The sequence below is a fragment of the Branchiostoma floridae genome, chromosome 19 (assembly GCF_000003815.2).
Source record: "Branchiostoma floridae strain S238N-H82 chromosome 19, Bfl_VNyyK, whole genome shotgun sequence".
Taxonomy (NCBI): domain Eukaryota; kingdom Metazoa; phylum Chordata; class Leptocardii; order Amphioxiformes; family Branchiostomatidae; genus Branchiostoma; species Branchiostoma floridae.
Window position 1 is genome coordinate 17,034,999 of NC_049997.1, and position 22,670 is coordinate 17,057,668.

At 41.0% G+C, this 22,670-nt stretch overlaps 2 protein-coding genes across 2 annotated transcripts; both read right to left on the bottom strand.

Moving 5' to 3' along the window:
• Nucleotides 1–832: 832 nt before the first annotated feature.
• Nucleotides 833–7,056, bottom strand: LOC118406333. Its single transcript, XM_035806274.1, has 5 exons — nt 6,813–7,056; nt 6,219–6,369; nt 5,447–5,574; nt 4,249–4,429; nt 833–1,333 (listed from the first exon to the last, which is right to left on the bottom strand). Exons 1-5 carry the CDS (start codon nt 6,897–6,899, stop codon nt 1,155–1,157), a joined length of 726 nt encoding a protein of 241 aa, XP_035662167.1. The 5' UTR covers nt 6,900–7,056; the 3' UTR covers nt 833–1,154.
• A 1,787-nt stretch (nt 7,057–8,843) lies between these two features.
• On the bottom strand, nt 8,844–22,665 carry LOC118406761 (39S ribosomal protein L38, mitochondrial-like). Its single transcript, XM_035807070.1, has 4 exons — nt 22,433–22,665; nt 12,265–12,345; nt 11,269–11,517; nt 8,844–10,938 (listed from the first exon to the last, which is right to left on the bottom strand). Exons 1-4 carry the CDS (start codon nt 22,488–22,490, stop codon nt 9,911–9,913), a joined length of 1,416 nt encoding a protein of 471 aa, XP_035662963.1. The 5' UTR covers nt 22,491–22,665; the 3' UTR covers nt 8,844–9,910.
• Between the last annotated feature and the right edge of the window lie 5 nt (nt 22,666–22,670).

The window sequence follows — 22,670 nt, forward strand, 5'->3', positions numbered from 1 at the left end:
ACATCGTGCAAAGCAGCTGCAAAATGACTGAAAAATACGCCATAAATTGCAACAAAGTATCGGAAGGATAGGAATGCCGTAGAATGCAATAGTCAATCTAAAAGTGGAAAAGGTAAAAGAACAAAAATGAAACATCTATTGTTTGATTTAAGTTACTCTGTGTGTTGACTTATCTCGTAACTTTGTTGACCACTTAGATTTCAGGTTTCTAGGTTTTAGATTTCCGGTGGATGTCAGGAGACAACGCTTTTACTACTTTTGGTCATAAATTTTTAATCCTAGCCAGATTTCCACTACATGTATTTACCTCGATGAACATGAAATGTCATGAAGGTTATATTTTCACTAGCGTTCGTCTGTGAACAAGATAACTCAAGAACGGCTGAATGGATTGGTTTCATACTTGATGTGCTGGCGGGGTGTGATAAAAGCTGGAAATGATTAGATTTTGGGCCCCCTAGTGGCTTCCCTTGATACGACAGTGTAGTCAGTTAAGACGGTACTGTAGCCATGGTACCAAAACAGACTTTTTTTATTATACACTCAGTTAATATGTGTGTTTAGTTGTACTGTAAGTAGCTGCTATAACGTTACATGTAGACCTTACGAAAGTCGCTGTACTTTTGTCGTGTCTCAATAAAGAATTTGTTATCTGTTAATCGCACAAAGCAGAATGAGTAAACGTATGTCATAAATTGTGTAATGATACCAGAATACGGATGCAGATGTCGTAGAATGCCGAAGTCAATTAAAAAAAGATCAAAGACGAAGATGTGAAAAAGCCAAAATATTTATTTCCGCCACACACTACTCTATGTGGGTTTTTTCACAATTGTTCAACCTTCCTGTTTACTAATAGGTTAATGAATAAAAGCAACCTTTTCCAAGCTTTGTTTGCACGTTTGCAATAGAAAAATCACCATGTTTTTTCTTAATCTCCGAACTGTTTGAAACAATAGCAAGTATGTTTCAAACTTTTCATCTGTCGAGACAATACATTGCATTGATCATAAATAAAGCATGCCCCTTGTTCTCAAAATTTGACGAAGTAGACGTTTAAAATTTTTTAAAGCAGGATCATTTTAGTCCTAAGTTATGTCATTACAACTTAGACATGCCTCATCCTATGAAAGTAACGATAGTCAATCGCGGAGCTATTCTTGCTGGTCTGGACATTGCTCCGACTGTTCGTCAGCGCCTTCTTGCGGTTTGAATGGGAACGGCACAACCTCCAGATAATCGCCCGTCGTCTCACCCTCAGGCCTCCCCTTTGCACGACGCAGTACCGGGAAGTCAAGTTGGTAGAGTTGTGATTCGACCGCTGTCTCGGTACCTGTAAAGAAAGAAAGAAGAAAAAATTATCAAATGATGTGCAAAGGAAATCATTATAATTCAACGTTCGCGATTTCAAAACCTAGGCAGCTTAAATGTTGATGTCAGAGTCGCGTTGCACAGTCGGAGGTGGAAAAATCGGAATACGAGTTAAGTGCCTCATTAAATCATTTTTAAAACCCTCTTTTTCTCTATAATTTTGCACGGATCCTGGAGGCTTTTGAATTGGAAGGAATTCGAACAGGTTATATATATAAGGTATAATTATAAGCTTCCCCTGTTTGGTGAAAATTTGTTCAGTACAGCAGTGTAGTTAGCGTGAGGACAGAGTTGTTGGGTCCTGTGGACAAATGCAGTTTAAAACTTGGGGCAAAACCAAAAGTGAGGTTTGTTTCATATAGCGAGCTTTTGTCAGAATTTGAGCAGAATAACCCCTGTTTTCTTTTAAGTATGAAGCAAATCTATGTAAATTTCTGCTGGAGAAGAATTTCTAAGATTAAAACATGGGATAGCACTTCCCTGAGGCCTTGTTTCGCTGTATTCTAACATGCTTTCATATGCGCATGGCTGCAGTACCGTCAAGGATTACTAGTCGGCGCTTCAGTACCGCCGAGTTGCTAGATACGGAATTGCTACGTTCGACTCGTTAACCACCAAAAGTCACTCCGAATGTTTAACTTCAGCACCAATATTGTAAACGATTCCAAAATATAAAAACATAACTTCCTGGAATAAGTAGTCCCCAATAACAACATAAAATTTTCACTAGAACAAATTTTGTCACCTGCTTGTGAACATTTTTTTCACCGACATAAATGACACTACATCACGAACCTGTCTGTATTTGCTGTTGCCGATACATATTTCTAGTTTCACCTCCTTCTATTCCCAGCTTCTAGTTTTAGCACCGATACTAGTAGTAATCAAATCAGTTAAATCACGATAATATAAGGTCTTTCACAGAGCTTACTACGCATGTGTGGGCGACGGGAATCCTGGGTAGTATGTCAAAGGTTAAGGCCCATCAAACGTAAACAGCCTCGGCTCGCCTTGTTATATTTCAGCCATACCATAGGTATGGTGAAATATATTGTATTCGTAATGTTTCTTTCTTTCTCCTGTCAAATCTTCGGAACACGGTATCTCCGTTGTTCCTGAACCGATTGACTTGAAATTTGACACAAGGGTAGAGTGGGCCAATACCCCCAGACGTTTTTTTTTCATTTTTTTCATATCTGCCTTTAAAATGATTTTATTAAGGTTTTTTGGTCATCTTAAGACCAAAACTGTATATTTGGGCCCCCTGTACCCTGGTATTATAACCGAATGAGCTGAAATTTGTCACAGATGTGCCTTGATAATTCCTCCATATAAATTCAATACCACTTTTGGTGTACAGTATAACGAAATGCTTATTTTTGCGATTTTTTGGTCATTTTTTTACCAAAAAAGGACACTTTTGGCTCCTGTACCTTGGATTTAGATCCGGATGACCTGAAATTTAGTATAGGAGTGCCCTAGACATATGCGCACATGGATTCATTAACAGTTGAGGCATACAGTACAACAAAATGCTTAATTTTGCGATTATTTGGCCATTTTATGACCAAAAAGTACACTTTTGGCTCTTGTGCTCTGGTTTTAAAACCAAATGACCTAAATTTTGGTAAAATGGTGCACTAGATATTTATTCAAATGACACATGTATAATTTTTGTCATAGACTACGTCAAAATGATAGATTTGGGGATTTTTTTGTCATTTTCCAATAGCCACAGGGGTCAATGACCTTAAGGTCGTTGACCCCAGCTGCAGATTGCACCTTCTGGCATATATGTCTACCTACCTACCTACCTAGTTTAATCTAATTAGATAGGTAACCAATCACTTAGCCTGAATCTATATCCTAAAGAGGGGGGGGGGTGACAGCCAATCAGCGAGTCCGGTGTTATCTGGAAGAGTCCATTCTTACACGGAGGGGTTCATTTTTTTTTTAAATTCATCCTCGGACTGGTGAAGTCTTTCAGTGGGTGTATTTTTGGACAGGTCTATTTTGCAGTTTTACAGAAGGTGTGCTGGAAGAGTCTATTCTCGCACGGAGGGGGGATTTTTTTTAATTCATATTTTGGACTTTGGTGAGTTCTAGTTTGTCAAAGTCCTTCAGCAGGGTTATATTTGGACTGGTCTAATTTGCAATTTTAAATGGGTGTGCTGGAAGAGTCCATTCTTGCATGGAGGGGGGATTTTTTACAAATCCATTGGCTTTTTTTAAAATCCATTTTTGGGACTTCAGTGATTATGTCAAAGTCCTATTTTAGCGGATGTATTTTTGGACTGCTCTACTTTACATGGAAGAGTCCATTTTTTGCACACGGAAGGTTTTTTTTTCAAATTCAGTTTGGACGGGTGATGATTCAAAATTCACTTTTTAGTGGAAGTGTTTTTAGACTGGTCTATTATACCTTTTCATGCACTGGGACCTTTTTTGCTAAATTCAATTTTGGATTTGGTTTCTTATTCAAAAGGCCAAGGTTTCAGTGGGAGTATTTCTGGACTGGTCTATTGTGCAAATTCACATAGGGTGCACTGGAGTCCATTCTTGAACGGGGGAATTTTGTAAGATTCATTTTTGGGTTAAACCGTCATTAGTAAAAGTGATTTTTCAAATGGGTGATTTTGAAATAGTCTATTGTTGCATGGGGAGGGAGATGGCTGAAATATGCTGTATTTGCTCTCAAGCAAATGTCGGCCTTTCTAGTTTAGATTTGCGTAACAATCGACAATGTCCGGAACGTAATGGCACCAGCAAAATGGCGGGATGTTAACGTTCATGGGGCCTTTACCTTTGACATTTTACCCAGAATTCCTGCCCCCTGCACATGTGTAGCAAACTCTGCGAAATAGCCTATTACCACACCTTTGTCCTCCAGTTCAGCGACTCTTCGAATGTTCTGAAACACGGTGATCACGTGACGAAACGAGCCTCGCGAGGCGAACACGAGATCTCGCGAACCAAGCTGATTGGGCTTCATCAGGAACACTCGGCGGTCGGCAGTTGTCGTGATGTCTTCGGCATTTCCTGGATTCCAGCCTCGTTTCTGTCAGAAAAAAATGTAACAAACGTTTGATATGTGTTGATAAAGACCCTTTTTCCTAATTTCCAGGCAGATTTACCAGAGGCATAAAATATATGTTCTCCAAGCATAGGTTGGGTCGCGGAGATAGTAGTGGTAGGGATGTTTATTGGCTCGCTTCCCTCGGTAAAAATCCCGGCCACTACTATCTCCGCAAACCAAACCCTGCCTGGAGAATACATTTAACAAAGTATCAAAGCTGTCCACGGAGCATAGCAAATGAGCGTCCGTTAGTTAATGAACTCACTCGTAAATCTACATGGAGATTACCCTTTTCCGTCGTTTAGTTCAATTTCCTTTTCGATTTGTGATCATCAACATAATTGATTCTATGATTCAATCTCCACCAAGCCTTCGCATCCCTAGTCCGTGGTTGTGCAAATTTCTCAAAATATATGCTACCTTATTGGCCAGTAGATCGATTTAATCTATCCTCAGAAGGGTCCTTTTAAAACAAGTCTTACTCTATGATTGCCAACATCTCAGGCCCTATACATCAGGGCCCTCCAGCCATCACTGAACAGAGACGGTGGGCGTTCTAAACTTCCTGACACGTTTGGCCAATTGCTGACGTCACATATCCACAGATCACGTGTTAATAAGATCACGTGTCTGTAACTCTCGCTAGTTTACGTTGTTAAGTGATTGGTCATCAGTATTGGTCCCGAAAAAGACAGTGGTCGCTGAAAATTTTATCCGTTCATACTTTTGTGTTGGCATTGTACTATTACGCCTGGCAGATCATTCTCCCTATAGTTAATCTAAACTTTCTATGATTTCTTTCCTATATCTGTTTGTTCGTTCGTTTATTTTCAAAAGCCTGGGTGGCCTATTCAGTTTCGACAAACTGTTTTTCAATAGGGCCCAGTTACACATATACATACAAGGAAATAAAAAAAAAAAACATATTACAGAGAAAATAAATAGAATATACACATCGGAACATTTAAGTACAAATGAGACATGAAAGTTGTGACTTACCCTCAGAATAAGCTTGCCTGGTTGATTTTTGTGGGCGGCGAAGTACTTTTCGGACTGTTGAAACTGCAGCACAACGTAGGTCCCGTCTACAGGCGACGCACACGTGTAGGTGTACACTAGTACAATCACTGGGAAAGGAGAAATGAAATGCAAGAATAGAAATTAATTCACAGTTCGTTAGCTAGCTCTTTTTCGGCTCAAATTGCTAAGCATATACAAATGGAACATCTATCTATAAGAATATGTACTCCTTGAAACGCCGCTCTGCATAGGTCAATTGAACTGCAGTTGGCTCATCCTGAGAGGAACTTGCGAAAGAAGCTTAAGTAAAGGTGGAAAACACTCATAATCCAAATCATACAGTCTTAAAACTGACATGTTCCCACAGTGTACGCTTAGATATCTGCCACGTGCTATTTCTATCTTACTTCAAGAATTCAGTCTGGTGTCATAGTCCGCCAAATAAACAAACAAACCAGGTGGGTCGGGAAAAAAATAAACGCTTTCACAGAGGTTACCGCGCAGGCGCTGGTGAGAGGAACTCTGGGTATAATATGTCAATTTGAAAAGTTGAAGGCCCCAGAAAGCAGACATTCCGCTATATTCCAGGCGTCATTACGTTCCGAACATTGTTACAGAAATCAAAACAATGGTAAAGACTGTTTACGTCTGAGGGCATTCAACTTTCACATATTACCCAGAGTTCCTCTCACCCGCGCGTGCGTGGTAACCTCTGTGAAAGGGCTCATAATGCGCTCAGCTGCAAACTTACCTTTGTGCTTGTTTTCAGGCGTCACGTGTTCAGTCCGGACCACCTGTCCTGCGGCTCTTCCGTTCTGCCCCACTTTCTCAATAAGGAAACCCTCGTACCCAGGGAACGGGTTCTTTAACAGCCGTGTTTCTACCGTATCAAACTGAATCGTCTGAAAAAAAGAGGTATAACGCTAGTTGACCTTTATCCGTGGGGTAACATAAATTCGCACACAAACACACACACAAGCATCACACACAGACACAGACACACACAGACACATGCACACCATGCACACACATACACACACAAGCACACGCACGCACACACACATACACACACCCGCGCACACGCACACAAACGCGCGCACGCACGCACATTTCACTTCATTCATTACGAAACCTTTTAGCCCAACTGGGCTAATATTCCAATGTTCACAACATTTCTAAACTACATGACGGGTTACATTTACATTTACATTTACACACGCAAACACGCACACACACACACAAACATACACACACACACAGAAACAAACACAAAAACACAAAACAAGCACACATACTCAAACACACAAAGTCCTTCGCCTGATATTTGACGTTGCACGACACTTACTTGAGGAGTTGGGAGCGGTGATGACCCCCGGCTCCGCTCTCCGCCCTCTTCCACCATGTCCACACCGTGAGAAAGTTTGCTCCCCATGACACAAGCTAGCACTTCACACGTGTTCTTTCTCGTTAGCAAAGATTTATCGAAGACTGCTATTACAGCAGAAGACTAACCCGGAAAATGGAAGACTGCAACGAAATGGGGCGTGTGAAATGTGAGATGTAGCACCAAGACTCTTGCCCCATTTATACACTTCCTAAAGGAAGTCTTAAAATAGCAACTAGGGGGATGACATCATATCCAAGGAAGCACCGCTCGAGAAAACTTATTTCCTTATAAACCGTATTTCTCGGAAGTGGTAATCTTGGCTTCAAGTCAATTGCCCTGGCGTGACTCAGTAGGCGTTTGAATCGTTACTAAGGAACGCGCCCCCAAGTAATACGTAACTCTTTCGGCATATCACTGACAAAAGAGCTAGAGAACAATATAACGCTTGTTTACAGTGCACTATAATACTAAGTAGTTAATTTCTTAGAGATCGATTTATGTGTGCTAAAGGGCTCAAGTAGGTTTGCTGGCGTTCGTCACCAAACGTGCCTCCGAGGTCATGACCCAGTGGTGCCATTTGGAAACGATCCAAGACAAGCAGAGGTTTGGGTGGGGGTTATGTTCTTGCAGTGGTCGTAATTTCTTTCTTTGCTCTTACTGAGACCCTTACTAATCGTTAAAATTGCAATACTTAGAGAGTATCAAATGTTCCAAAACCGGATGCAAAACAATAACAATGAGCTGGCTCCTTACATAGGCTTGGACATTAGCTCAGACGGACAGAACAGTACAGTACTGTATCATTTTGCTGATGTCACTGATGACGCGGTACCCACCCGCAGTCCAAATATGGATTGATCCATCTTTTGTGCCTATACGCCCACGGCATTATGGGAAGGGGAGAGCCCAGAAGCCTGACCGCGAAAACCACCGGAAGTACCCATGACCTAAGTCTTCTCCATTTAACTTTCACTTAGTAGCTTTGAACAAACTCGTTCTATTGACATTCTGGCCGTTCAGTTTTTGGTAAAGGTAAGTTAGGCCACGGCAATAAAATTTATGGAAGACATCAGCACGCTCATTAATTTTTAGCTGATTTCAGAAAAAAAAATCGTCTTCGGGGATGGTCAGACAGACCAATATGCAAACATGTTGTGTTGTAGCTTTTTAATAACCATACTTGTACAGTAGAAGTAACAATAGAGAGGTAGCCATGACTGTAGTTTCAGAAGTCAAACTTGTTGGACAGTTGTAAGAGTGGCACCAATATGGAAGCCATGAATGTAGTTGCCAGCTTGGCAAGTGATACCGGTGTACCACACCAGCATTACCTTTACCACACTAGTTCACCTCTACGGAATTAATGTTAGTTGTGATGCCACATTCTGTCACTTCAAATCATGTTACGATGGTTATATGGTGTCTATTTTGAAAATTCATTTATATATTTATATTATTTTTGCACCCTATATAGGATGTCATCCATAAAATGTACTTGTTGTGGCCTTACTACTAAAATATAAAGGTATAGTGAGTTGTTATCCGCTGTGTCTAGGGCACGGTATTTGAAGGCGGAGCCCAACCCTCTCCTCCCACTGCCTTTACCACCCCCACCGAAAACAGGTGCCCATTTTACACCTGGGTGGAGTGAGTGAGTAAAGTCGTGTTGAGTGCATTTCCTATTTATAGCATGACAGGGTATTCAAACTCAGGACCCTGTGATAGGAGTCTGGGGCAAACACACTGACCGCCACACATGGTCGGGAGCTTGAGAAACGTTACGGTTTACTGCTTTTGTCTTTCAGTGTATTTGCTTGGAGATAGGCAACTACAAGACGTGCATATTGTTATCTTATTCACTGAATTAGAATGTATTGAAAACCGGCGGGTCTATAAAGTGTGGGCAGTGATAATCATTCTGATTTTCAGAACCACCTGTAGTGGGGAAGGTTTCCAATGAGATGAAAAAAATATGACAAAAGCCATTCATTGACATGATCTCACCAACATTTAATCACCTAGATTCAAAAAGTCAATGTTCAATAAAGGGTACCGACAGACCTCTTCGCATCCCAATCATAAAAACTCATCCTGGATACATTTGTACTTCTAAAAAAGACTAGAAATAACTGTAAATAGTGATATCTTTTGGTGCTAGTGTATTAGACAAATATGTATGCATGCTTGTCAAACAACAGGCAATAATTGTCGCCAGGAACACCGACTTCTTCATACATTATATTACATGCTGTGATACATACTTTTAACTAGAAACTCCTGTGCAGCCTCGTTTAGGTGCATGACCTTGGATGACCCCGGAAAATCCAAGATGGCCACCGTAACTGGAAATGACTCTATTGGTACGTGGTTACAAGGCAGGATATTAGATAGTCTTAATATAATTCTTTCTGAACATTACAAAGTACATAAAGAACAAAACGGTGTCCATAACTGCATATGCATGTCCGTAACCATGACATAAGAATATGCCCAAATATGAAAGGATATAAATTGTGAAAAAGAACATCATATACTAAATGATACATGTACATCGGTGCTATATTCTATTTCTTGGTACGTATCTTCTGATATATTTTTCAGAAGTGTAAAGTTCGTTTAAATTTCGACAAGGTAAAGTTAAGGTTTTGTAAATAATTCCCCTTTTGGGTATCATTGTTGAAAAGAACAAAACTGTAAAAATGAAAAATCTTAGCGCAGAATAAAAAATATATAATCTGTGTTGATCATGAATGTCGATGCTAGTTCACCATTATCATCAGGGTAACCTATATCCGTTGTTTCTAAAAGCAGTGTATTGAGGGATATACAGTTGACGGACCGTGGTTTCTGATTGCAATATTTTCCAAATGTTGAAGTTTGAAAACACAAAACCACCATCCGTCAATTTGATCTGTCTAAATACCATAGCGTCAATACAGCGGATATAGGTTACCCCGCGGATAAAGGTGAACTAGCGTTACATGTAGATAATCGGACACACCCCTCTAACAATGTTAGTATAGTCCTAAAACTTATAAGTAGCATTTTCTTAGTCCCTACTTCTTCCTATTGGTCGCTAGTTGGTCATACACTTTCGGGACCCACTTATCCCATTCTGCCTCGAAATAGTTTCCCGCCACGGGATTTCCAAGCTCGTATTTTTCTGCAAACGCCTGAACTTTCCACAACCCCCTGCCCCTAGCCGCTATACTCGTCTGCCTCGGTTCGTCAAAATCCAGCATTTTCGTCTGTTTGTACACAAGAATGACGTAACGATGTAACCCCGTGCCTACCGGGGGGATGGGGCTGATGTATTCGGAAATGACGTCACCTCTGGTGACGTCATTTCCGGGAATGTTACCCACAAGCCAGTGCTTCCACTGGCTGTAGCGTGGGTCCGCCCTGCTAGGCGAGTCCGGGTCTATCATGACCAACGTGTACAACTGACCATCTTTGACCGGCCACGTGACCTTTGGTTCGTTCTTTGTGTCCGTGGGGGTCAAAGTTTTACCAAAACTGACCCTGACGTCATCAAACTTCACTTCCGCTTTCTCCTTCGGAGGGTTGTCCAGTACATCCGGTATGATGCCGGCTTCTTTGAACTTTGAGGCAACCCTGTTGTTGTCTTCTTTCCCATTTCTCTTCTTACCCTTCCCACCTTTCCTTCTTCCTTCTTTTCTTTTCTTCCCTTTCTCTCGCTTCTTGCCTCCTTTCTTTTTCTTGTCTTCTTTAGAGGGTTCGTTGTTTGCTGTAGGGGTTGGGGTGGTTGTTGTGACTATCTCAGGTTTTTGTATCTCTTTACCTGGCGTTGTCAACTCCGTTGCAGGTGTGGTCACGTCTGTGTCGTCTAATTCTTCTTCTTTATCTCCTTGTTTCCTCAGAAAACTCTCTTCATCCTGACGATTTCTGTCTTTCCCTCGGTTTCTTCCCTTTCCGCCCTTCCCTCTGTTCTTGCCACCACCCCTTCGTTCGCCACTCTCGGCTTTCTTTTCGGGTTTGCTCGGGTCCACTCGGTTCGGCTCGGACTTTGCACGAGCGACCGAAGATTCCTCTCCCTTCGGCTTCACGAGTTGTGGCTTTAGTTCTGCAGGAATGAAATGTTAACACTTATATATAGAGAATGATTACTGCAAAAATGACACCACAAATGTTAGTACAGTTACTGTTAAGAATTGAACAATGGAGTAAAATATGCAGTGCAAAATCTATTTGCTAGGTGTCACTTCTGAACAGTGATAAAAACAGGTGCATGTACATGTACATGTACATGTACATGTACCAGCTTACTTTCATCTTGGCGTAGCAACTCGTCGAACTGAACAATGGAATGAAATATGCAGTAAAAAATCTATTCACCTGGTGTCGCTTCTGTACAGCGATGAAAACAGGTGAACATGTACCAGCTAATCCTCACCTTCGCGTAACTCGTAAAAGTCTGAGCTTGCCTCCAGCCGAAGTCGAAGCCCTACTGTGTAAGAGTTCCCCTTCTTCAGGAGGCACATCTTACGGACTTTGACGTACTCGAACGACAAGCAGTCGGCCCGGCCCTTCTCCATGCAGCGGGCGGCGCACTCTGACGGAGTCTCCGCCTGTAGGGACGTTTCCATACCGTCCTTCACGGTAGCAGCGACCCCTGGCGTCCAGATGAATTGCTTCATCGCAGCTAAATGTAGAGAAGACAATAACATGGAAGGAAGGTAGCGTCATTTGTGCTGACAAAACGCTGAACGGCAGAGGTGATCAATAAAAGTACAGGTTTGACTGTATATCAATGGCCAGGCGGTCCTTATGTAGAAGCGGTCACTAGTGACTGGTTTGAGTGTATATCAATGGCCAGGTGGTCCTTGTGTAGAGGTGGTCACTTGAACAGGCTTGACTGTATATCAATGCCCAGGTGGTTCTTATGTAGAGGTGATCACTTGTACAGGTTTGACTACACATATATCAATGGCCAGGTGGTCCTTATGTAGAGGTGGTCACTAGTACAGGTTTGACGGTATATCAATGACCGGGTGGTTCTTATGTAGAGGTGGTCACTTTTACAGATTTGACTGAATGTGTATATCAATGTCCAGATGGTCCTTTTGTAGAGGCAGTCACTTTTACAGATTTGACTGAATGTGTATATCAATGTCCAGATGGTCCTTATGTAGAGGTGGTCACTTTTACAGATTTGACTGTATATCAATGACCTGGTGGTCCTTTAATAATATGTAGAGGCGGTCACTTTTACAGATTTGACTGAATGTGTATATCAATGTCCAGATGGTCCTTATGTAGAGGTGGTCACTTTTATAGGTTTGACTGACTATTTATGTCAATGTCCAGGTTGTCCTATTGTAAAGGTGGTCAACGTACAGGTTTCAGACGTTTCACCGTAATTCTAAAAGAAACGCGTTACTAAACTTACCATCATCCTTTGCTTCGCCATTTTGCCTTTTCACCCTGTCCAGACTCGGTTCAACTCGGCCAATAACGGCAGCTCCAGCTTCTAAGGAAAATATAATAAAATAGATAAAACACATCATACAATATGTAGTTTGAAAGATAGAGGATCACTAGGAGTATTGACTAACACATACACATTTTGACGATGCCTAATCTTTAAAAAAATCTAAGCACTCCTTATGTCAAAAGATAACCCCAGAAATTCTCTAGTTCCAATTTTGTGTTGTTATCCTAACATGCAAAGAAAAACTGCAAAACACCCCCCCCCCCCACAAAACGCGCAAAATGTACTCGCCCTCCATAGACGTTTCCCGCCAATTCCAGCTGTGAAAACTCCGCAACCGGAAAAGATTTCTTGATACCACTTTTCCCTGTCGACCCCTTGTCGTCTGACTACAACTCAAGATTAATGTCTTCCCCAACAAAATAAAGACGGCGCTGCATGGCGTCTTGACCTTAAGTCTCCTTTCCTTAGGAACCCAATCTTTCTTCTTCTTGTACGGTGCATGGTTTTCTTTAACTTTAGACGATATTTGACAGTACTAATCTACTACTAGTATCTCCTTGCATTTCCGTGGAAATAGGACAAAACGCAGGATACTACTTTAGGAAAGGTTTAAAAATAACTTGTGGTTTTTAGATCTCGTGTTATGGACAGGATATGGTCATTATTTTGATAGATGGTGGAAGACAGGTCTTGGGGCCAAGAGTAAGAGCTGTAAGTTTGGGCCCCCTAGCGGTTATTTGGAACTGCAAGGGACAATTTTGTTCAGACTTTGAAAGAGTGCACGGATTGTCATGCGTTTTTGCATCAAGTTTGTCGGTTTTTTTTAATTATTTGCTTGTTTGTTTATTTGAAATTTGAATTATTCTAGATCACATTGGAGGAATATGTACCAATATACTAGGAATCTTAGAAAATCCGGAAAGAAAGCTAAAAAATAAAATGAAACAAATTTCTGTTACTAAACAGCGGAATGCCAATATTACTAGACGATCCCTTGAACAATATGCTGCTCCTACGACTGACCCATAACTGATGAGACGATCCCTGATGACTCCGTTGGAATGATACGACCCTGTTGAAAACCCATCATAGTTTGTTTACAAAACATTCACCCAGTCCATTATGACGGAGGGGTCAACAAATATGTCACCCTACAAACCCACTCAGAACAGTTTAGTCAACAACTACGGCATGCTTTGTTGTAGTGTCTGTTTGTTTGGCTACCTTGTAAACTGTGTTTGTGTGTTGGGCTATCACATCGTTCCTTGTTTTCAAGAATATGGGCTAGAAACGCCTTATACCGCTATGCCTGTGACTATAGCCTAGAGATGGGTATCGGTACAACGTACCAGTACAAAACCTTTTTTTTCTTGTTGGACCGGTCCGGAAAAAAAGGACCTGAAAAAAATCAGCGGACCGGATTAATTTTGGGAAAATGAACAGATACCGACTGACATTCACGTGTTTTGAGGCTTGCCGGCGTTCTATGAGGTCTTCTATATCTGTCCTGTCCGGCCCAAGAAAATAACAAGAGCGAAGTAGAGGAGAGTTGGTAGTCATTTTTACCAAGTTTCTACAGTCAACACAAGTTTAATAACAGGGGCATTAGTCTTGTTTACACTTTTGGAAGGACTTGGTCTTCCTTTCTTTCAACGTAAAGGCGTTGTCGAGAACCTCCGTACATACCCTCCTTGAGATTAAAGGTAAATTTTCTACCAGAATTTGAGAACGTCTCCGACCTAGACAGGAAGAAAATGATTAATGTTGTGCGACATGTCAGGGAGTAAGGTATGTATTCAAAACTCTACTCCCGAAGATTCACTAACACAGCATAGTATACGTATAAACAGCGAAGATAAAGTCGTTGTGTTCAACTAGATGCTTTTCGACAACCATTATTGTTGTGCGTCTCCCCGTGAAGTTTTGCGTGCAGTCTGAACAAAGAACTCTCTGTCTAACAAACTCCGACCCCCGTGTATATAATACGCAGCTACGATTCCAACAATGTTTGTCCAAACAAAAGAGTCTATAAATTCCGCGAGTAATTTGTTTAGAGTCCGTGGGTTGGCATACACGGTTGGATGGTGACAACAGTTCAAGAGTAGAATGCTCTCCAAGCAGAAGGTCGGCTCCTACTGTTTTTGACAAGTTTTAAGAGACAAAAACGTCTAAGAAATCGTCACAAAAGAGCCAAATATCTGCTTGGATATTAGGTGTCATATGTTCGGTAGTTATCGTAATATCTTTTCATTTGAAGTGTTAATGTCACCAAAATTCAGCATTTCGTGATGACATATAGTCATGATTTTATTATACAATGAATATGGACGATTGTGCCAAATATGCACCTTTCTGATGTTTATTGAACATCGAATCTTGCAAATTGTACTTCCAGGTCTTGATTCCTGCCACCATATCATCACGTTAACTTCAGCCATAGTAAGGCCTGCGTCGCACTGAGTCAGGCGAACACCGGCCGAAGTTTTAGATCATTTGGAGCTCGCCGAATTTCAAAATCGCCCGAGCGTCGACCGTAATTTTCGCTAAAATTTGTCTACATAGCTGGTTGTGATACTTGCCCCACAGCATTCTTTTGAGGAGCAGAAAAGCAAACAAAACGTTGTCGTAGGACACAAAACGCAAGGGAAACAGGTCAGAGAAAACATTGAAGAAAGCAAAAACACCTGACATTTTCACTTCCCAACATCTGCTTGCAATTGGACTGCATGCAATTAGTCTATCTGCTGTACACGTGGGTATACATGCAGACTAGTGCTGACATTTGCTTTGTTGTGTGAAAGTTGACTGGCCCTTTTGTTTTCTTACTTCTCAACTTAATCCGGAGAAATCCCTGGCTTACGTTCAGTCAAAACCCTTAAAAGTCCGCCTTTAGGTGTTTCGATAACCCCTGCTACCCTCAAACAATACATAAAGGGGAACAAGAGGGTGTTGACATATTTTATCTAATCTGGTTTTCGAGCGTCTTGCAAACAGAAAACACATAGACGTTTTCAATTCCAGCTACAGTTCTGTACCAAAAGAGGGCAAGTGTAAAATGTCAGAGTTTACAGAACCAAGGCCTGTAAAGCATTGGACAAGAATATAAACAAAATATGCGGTGCCGTTTCTTATAACTTTTTTGTTAAAATATTTACTCCAGACAATATATACTAGAGGGAAAACAAGGGGGTGTTGACATATTTTGTCTAATCTGGTTTTCGCTATACTCGAGCGTTTTGAGAACACGAAACACACAGACGTTTTCAATTTCAGCTACTGTTCGATACCAAGAGAGGGCACGTGTATAATGTCCGAGTTTACAAGACCAAGGTCTGGAAAGGATTGGACGAGATTAGATAAAAACCTGCGATGTCGTTTTTTCAAACTTTCTTGTTAAAATATTGACTCCAGTCAATATACAGAGGCGAAAAAAGGGTGTTGACATATGCATATTTTGTCTAATCTGGTACCCCTTACCAGTACGCCAACATGACGCTAATGCATATGCAGAATTTTCGCGGTTGTTTCATGTTCGCCGTTTTAGCGTTGCCAATTCACCGCGAACTTAAAACCACCGCGAACATTTTTCCATGGCAGTAAGAGACTACCGTAGATCGCGAGCTGTTCCCTGGCCGGTTATATTCCTCTCTATTTGTTCCATTTCTACGATTTTCCAGCGATCCGGAGTCTGGTAGAGACTAAGAGACTACAGTGCATGGTACTACCGCGAACTTAAAACCACCGCGAACACACAACAGTTCTTTTCCCACTACCGCGAATTTAAATCCCCGCGAGTACTATAGTATATAATCGCAAAGATCCTTTTCTAATGCTATAGACAAACCTCTTTGGCAGTTTGAGTCAGATAAAAACTATTACTGTACGACACAGAGGTTGACCATATACAAACGACTAGCAAAAGAGTTGCCAGTAGCAGCTGCAGTAAATCGGTCTGTTGAAAAGCAACAGGGAGCCCGTGACAGATTCAATGCTACAAGGCTAATTATTTGAGACGATTCGAACGTAAAGAAAATCCAGAACACGTTTCGCCGGACATAAACAGTTTATCACTGAGCCATACCGTACTCCATCCCCCTCTCTAGCAAAAACAACCCGCCCCCCTCGCCAAAGAAAAATAAAAGCTTGAAGAAGTCTGCGAAGGAGGTACTACATTTATCCCAGGCACATTTCTGTCCCAATGCCTTAGGAGCTTTTTAGTTAGGCTATAGGTTAGGCTAACTTCACATATCTAAAAAGGGGCCCGGCCGGGCAGTTTGGGAGAACGAAATGCACGATATAACACGTTCGTTAAAGGACATTAAAAACACAAACGGACCAAAAATAATTCAACAGCATAAATTTCATTTTAGTGTTTCAACAAACACCCCAGTCGTGCCCCGGGTAGGAAATGTGACATAGGCCTTACTTACGCCAGCTGGATGATTTCTCGTTTGTGACTTTGCCATCTGGATAAGCTTTTAATAACAAGGCCAAAGAAGCGTACGATAAGGTCTAAGAAACAATTTCGCTGCGAGAGTCTACAGTAGAATACCAGAAAGCAAATTAACGATGGTATAATCAGAAACAGACATCTAACATGCCGGTAGCTGGAAGTACGCTGGACTGAATTACAATGTTTCTAAATCTAGACTTCAGTATACTAGTACACACTGGACCCTAAGCCGAAACATCTGCTACAAGACATAAACCTTTGGGGAAGAACTGTATTCTACTTCTGTTCAACGTTTCTAAATCTAGACTTATCGTTTCTAAATCTAGACTTAAGTTGTATTGATTAAACCCGGTCGAAAGCCAAAATATATGCTACAACACAAAAAATCCTTTGAGGATATTTTTTTCTTCTGTATTTTCTTCTGTTCAATGTTTCTAAAGCTAGAACTAAGAGCTACATGTATACCAAAACATTCACTAAAACACAAAAAAACCTTGAAAAATCTTGAAAGATTTAGCTAAGTGCAGTATTTACTTCTGATAGCTTACTTTGACTTGATTCTATTAAATGTACACTTTCAAGATTATGTACTCCTGATCTTTAAGCAAAGACATCTGCTAGAAGACAAAAATATTTACGGAAAAACTTTATACTTCTGTTCGATGTTTCTAAATCTGTACCCCCTAGCTGAACCAAACGTTCATTTAATCCTGGGAGAAAAAAGTCTGTATTTACTTCTAGATCTGTTCACTTACTTTGATGTGATTCTACATCTAGAATTTCAAGAGTATGCAACCCAGATCCTATACTAAGCCAAAACATCTGCCAGAACACGGCGTTTTTTGAGGAAAACTGTATACTTCTTCTGTTCAAAATCTAGACCCAAGAGCTGTACCAAAACATTTTCTATAATTTCACAAAAACCTCGAAAAAAAGAACTTATTTACTGTATTTTTTCGCTTACTTTGACGTGATTCTAAATCTTGTAATGCTTTCAAAAGTACAACATCTGGTAGAACACATAATCCTTTGGGGAAAATTTGTATTTTTCTTCTGTCAACCTTTTCTAGATATTGACCAAGGAGCTGGACCAAAACATTCACTATTTGAAACCTTTTTGCTAGAACATTAGAAATAACGTCGGATGAAAAATGCTGTATTTCCTCTGTTCGTTCACTTTGACGTGTGTGTGCTTCCGTTTAACATGCGGTACACTAATTAACGATGTGTAGTGTGGGATATATGTGGTTTGGGGTTTTGTTGACGTAGTCTTTAGCAGGTCTGGGATATATCTTGCCGTTCTTTTATGTGACTGACCGATCATATAGGAAGCAGCATGGAACCGACAGGCATCATGAGGATGTGAGAATTTCGTGGAAAAAGACTCGCCATTTTACATTTGGCACCGAATCGATTCTCAGAGACTCTAAAGGATAGAATCTCTCGTAGATTAGGATAGAACCTTTCTGTAGTATAGACTGTGTACTATCATGACTTATCCCACTGGACTACATCAAATTGCGCTAAAACATTGCGACAACATTATATATTGCGAATTTGGGGCGATTTTCCTTGCGGTCACATGCGATATTTGCGTACAGGGAAGCTCAAATGCTTTGCAAATCGCACTGTGTGCCACTGGATCAAAGAAACTATTTCCATTTGTAAAATTGAGAATCTTAAAAAAATGTATGAGAAATTTTCGCAATTTCAGGTAAAAGCTTGCGCCGACCATTTTGCGAAATGAATGCCTGGTGCAAATTAGCACAAACAGGCTCGGTCCTAGCTACAGGACACTGAATCTCGTTTGATTGTAGACAACAAAACCTAACGAGGATAGTTTCCAGGCTAGAATCTTAGACATCAGCAACATTCATTCTAGACATTTCTGCGGCCACGCTCTTTCACAATCTACCAGTCTTTGACAATCTACCCTATCGAGTTTCGGCAATTGTTAGGCAAAAGTCGTCCGGTCATATTTTCCAGACACACAAAAATCCTACCGCTGAAAAACAAGTCTTAGAGGATTGACCTCATTTTACACTCTGAATGTTGTTAGGATTATAGTAAGATAAGGGTTAAACCCTGGGGCACGTGGCATCAAAATAAGACACGAGATGGTATTGTATTTCGTTCTACGTACGTTACCAACAGAGATTCAAGTATTAAACGAACCAAATCTCTAGTTTTTCCACTCTCTAAAAGAAAGTTTCGTTTGTAAACCTTCTAGGAGCGCAATATGTTTATTTTTCAGTGACATATTTGCGCGGATTTGCCGTTTTTCGGAATAATGAATTAATGAAGACCTTCGTTGTACATTTTACCTTCGCCAAGAAGATCATGTTTTGGTAATGTCTGTGCGTACATGTGCATAGATACTTCGAGAAAGCCTGAATGGATTGTATTGATATTTCGTATGTTGGTAGGTATTTTGGGCCCCCTAGCGACTTATTACAATACCGTTGTAAAACTCGCAGTTTTGATATCTTGATGGTTTCTGGATGTATATAACTCATAGAGCAGAGAATAAGTGGTGTAGGTTTGGGCCCCCTAGCGACTTTTTGGCCCCCCTAGCGGTTTCAGACTTTGAAAGAAAATAACTAAAGAAGGGGTTGACGGATTGTAATGATTTTTGTTACTGTCTTTTCCTAGTCTCTACCAGACTATCGGCTATTATAGGAAGAATAATTTGGCAGGGGAGTTTTGCTACCAGAAAATTGGTCGGCCGCGCAACTTTCCATGGTGGGGTGGTACGGAAAGAAAACATCCCCCCAACCTCTGCTTGGAGAGAAGCATTTAATTATACAATAGTCAGTCTCAGTACACTACAGGAAAACTTTGAAAAAGGGACCGATCGCGAATCATTTGTTTTTTAGTCTCTAAAAAGCTTCTTACCGTACATGCCGTAAGAAAGAATTGCGGACGAACAAGGTACTTAATGTCCAATCGTTAATACCGTATATACATTTTATCCTGTGTCTTGTCACTGCACGAATCAGAGCATGACGACTTCATTCAATCACCATACATAAAAGCTGCGCATTCCCTCACAAAAATAAGATTCTTAATCATAAACCAACATAGAAAATTATTTGGATGTGTTAGAGTGCCAAATATGTATACGCAAACTGATAGGAAAATTCGACCGAAACGTTAGGAATGCTTATACGTCTATTTCTAGGCGTGTTTCTTAAAAATAACGACTGTTTTATATCTAAAAGAAGTCCACAGATGTAGTAGATTTCACTAAGGTCATTGACCCCGATCTGTACAATGTAATCCCACATAATACCCACACTGACCACACATACGTACAAGTTTGATAAACTTCCCTCTAAAACCACAATCTTGCTTGTGAATATATATGGAGGAATGCAGTCCTGTCTGAGTAGCGTCCTTCTGAGTGGAACAATGTTAAGGTAGTTAGAATGTGTGTAATTAAAGTCCATTTCTAAGCAGACGTTTTGTTCCGGTCCCTTTTGTATGTCTTTTATGTGGTGCCGTTTTTGTCCTGGTTTTGTTCACCATTGATAAGGGTGGACACGCTGTGTGTGTGGTCAGTCAATTCTCCAAACATTACGGACAAGGAATAGGAAGGGTCAGTGCCTGGTCAGCAAACATTGTAGTTTTGACAACGTTCGGCTATGGCAGTTTCCACAACTTTATCTGAGCTACTTCAGCAAATACTATTACGTATGTTTGTGACTTTATGACATTCAATTTACACCTCTGTGTGTCTGGAGTCTATCAACCCAAGGAGCTTTTACAACAACCCGCTGATAAAACGTTATTTACGAACTAATTAGTAGCTAATGAACCTCCCGTGGGATCTGACGACATGCAATCGTCGACTGGGCCGTTGGCAAAATGCCTGTCGGTGGTTTGGTATTCATTATTCTTCGCAATCAGTCAAAAGAAACTGGTATTCAGGTTGAAGTCTTTATCTTCACGCATAACTTATTTTTGTCGTATGGCGGGCCACCATGTGGTGAAGTTGTTAGTCTTCGTATGGGCGTTGTGAATAGAGTTAGCTTTAGTAGAGTTTCATTCTATACTGTTCAGCACTATTTGTTTGTTTGTCTGCTTTCATGTTACCTGCAATTAACCCTCGGGCACTCACTCACTCACTCGAGGGTCTGCATGGGGGGTCCTGACAACGCTTTACGCTAAATTCGGGACGGTCGACAACGCTTTACGTTAAATTCACGAAGGCAGGCAACGTTTTACGCTAAATTCAGACAGGCTGACAACGGTTTACGCTAAATTCTGGAAGGCTGGCAACACTCGACAGAGGCGGGGGCGTGCTCCGCAAGAAAGATTGAAATTTTGACTCTCTGAAACACTATTCCCTGCATTTTGAAGGGAAATTTTCGCTGGCAAACAAAGCTAAGTTAAATGGCATATCTAATTAAAGAGTCCCAGGGGTTCAGCGTAAGGTTATGAGGGTGACGCCAGCCAACTTATTTTTGCCACGTCGAGCGCCGAAGGAAAGTCCGGGAAAATTTTGAAATCCTGCCCCCCTGAAACGCCAGTTTTTTTGGCTATTATAGAAAACTAAGTGAAATTACATTTCTGTCAGTAAAAAATGTGTTTGAGGTTGACACGTCACATCCCCCAGCCATGATACATATTTTTACGAAGTCGATGACCGAAGGTGAATAGAGTGGCAAAGGAGATCCGGCTAAATTTTGAAATCTTGACCCTCTATAAAACGATATTTTGTGCATTTTGATGGGCAAATTTCTATTAGCAAAAAAGATCTTTGAGGTTGACACACATCCCCAACACATTTTCAGAATTTCGAGTTCCAAAGGCGCGAGGCGGCACAAGGAGGACCATGGAAATTTTGAAATCTTGACCCTCTAAAATGATATTTCCTGCATTCTGATGGGCAAATTTTGCTGGAAGACTAAGCTAACTTCAATGACATTTCTATTTGCAAAAAAAAAGAAGATTTTTGAGGGTATATACCATATTTTTACCATGTCGATGACCGAAGGTGAAAGGAGTCGCAAGTGAGGTCCGGCGAAATTTTGAAATCTTGATCCTCTGAAACGCAATTTCCTGTGTTTTGAAGGACTAAATTTACTGGTAGACTGCGTTTCGACTTACGAAATTTGGGAGGCCAGGCTACGATTTACGGGTAATTTTTAGGCTTAATTACGCTTTACGAGAAATTTTTAGGCTAGATTACGCCTTACGTGAAATACACTGGCTACGCTTTACGGTAAATTTTCCATCCTCACTACGAATTACGTGAAATGAAATAGCTTACCCTACGAATTACGGGAATTAAAAAGGCCTGCCTACGCCTTACGGAAAAGAGCATGCAGACCCTCTCACTCATCTACCCTCGGGCAAGAATTTGCAATTTGAATAAACTTTGTATTTCAGCGAATGCCGAATTGCACTATTTGTTTGTCTCTTTCCATGTTAACCTGCAATTAGCTCTCGGGCACGAATTTGCAATATAAACTTTGTATTTCAGCGAATGCCGAATTACAAGGACACCGAATAAAAACTATAGCCTACGGTAATAAGATTTGAGTTCACCAAAAAGCTGTTAAAGCCAAACAGTATAAACAGTTTAGCTTTCCTTTCAACACAGTAGTCTATTCAACGCTTCCAATGGGTATAAACTATGCATTCTCGCAGACCTAATTCACTTACCTGAACAGAAAGCCCACAACAGTAGCGCAACAGACAGAAACAAAGTCTTGGCCAACATTGTCCAGCCACTAGATCGCCTTCCCAACCCAACTTAAAGCGGGGACGGTGACAAAATGGCTATCCAAAGAGAAAAGCGTCCGCAAATCGTCGGCAAATTGTCCCGGGAGAGAGCGTTTAGGGTGACTAGGCCACAGTAGCGACCGACTATGTGACTGACTGGGACAGCTGTGCACTAAAG

Coding starts and splice junctions, on each gene's coding strand:
- LOC118406761 (XM_035807070.1), bottom strand. CDS start 22,490: ATGTTGGCCAAGACTTTGTTTCTGTCTGTTGCGCTACTGTTGTGGGCT. Junction 12,346..22,432: donor GTTGTGGGCTTTCTGTTCAG/GTAAGTGAATTA, acceptor TATTTTCCTTAG/AAGCTGGAGCTGCCGTTATT. Junction 10,939..11,268: donor CTTTTACGAGTTACGCGAAG/GTGAGGATTAGC, acceptor TCATTCCTGCAG/AACTAAAGCCACAACTCGTG.
- LOC118406333 (XM_035806274.1), bottom strand. CDS start 6,899: ATGGGGAGCAAACTTTCTCACGGTGTGGACATGGTGGAAGAGGGCGGA. Junction 6,370..6,812: donor CACCGCTCCCAACTCCTCAA/GTAAGTGTCGTG, acceptor TCTTTTTTTCAG/ACGATTCAGTTTGATACGGT. Junction 4,430..5,446: donor CAGGCAAGCTTATTCTGAGG/GTAAGTCACAAC, acceptor TTTTTCTGACAG/AAACGAGGCTGGAATCCAGG.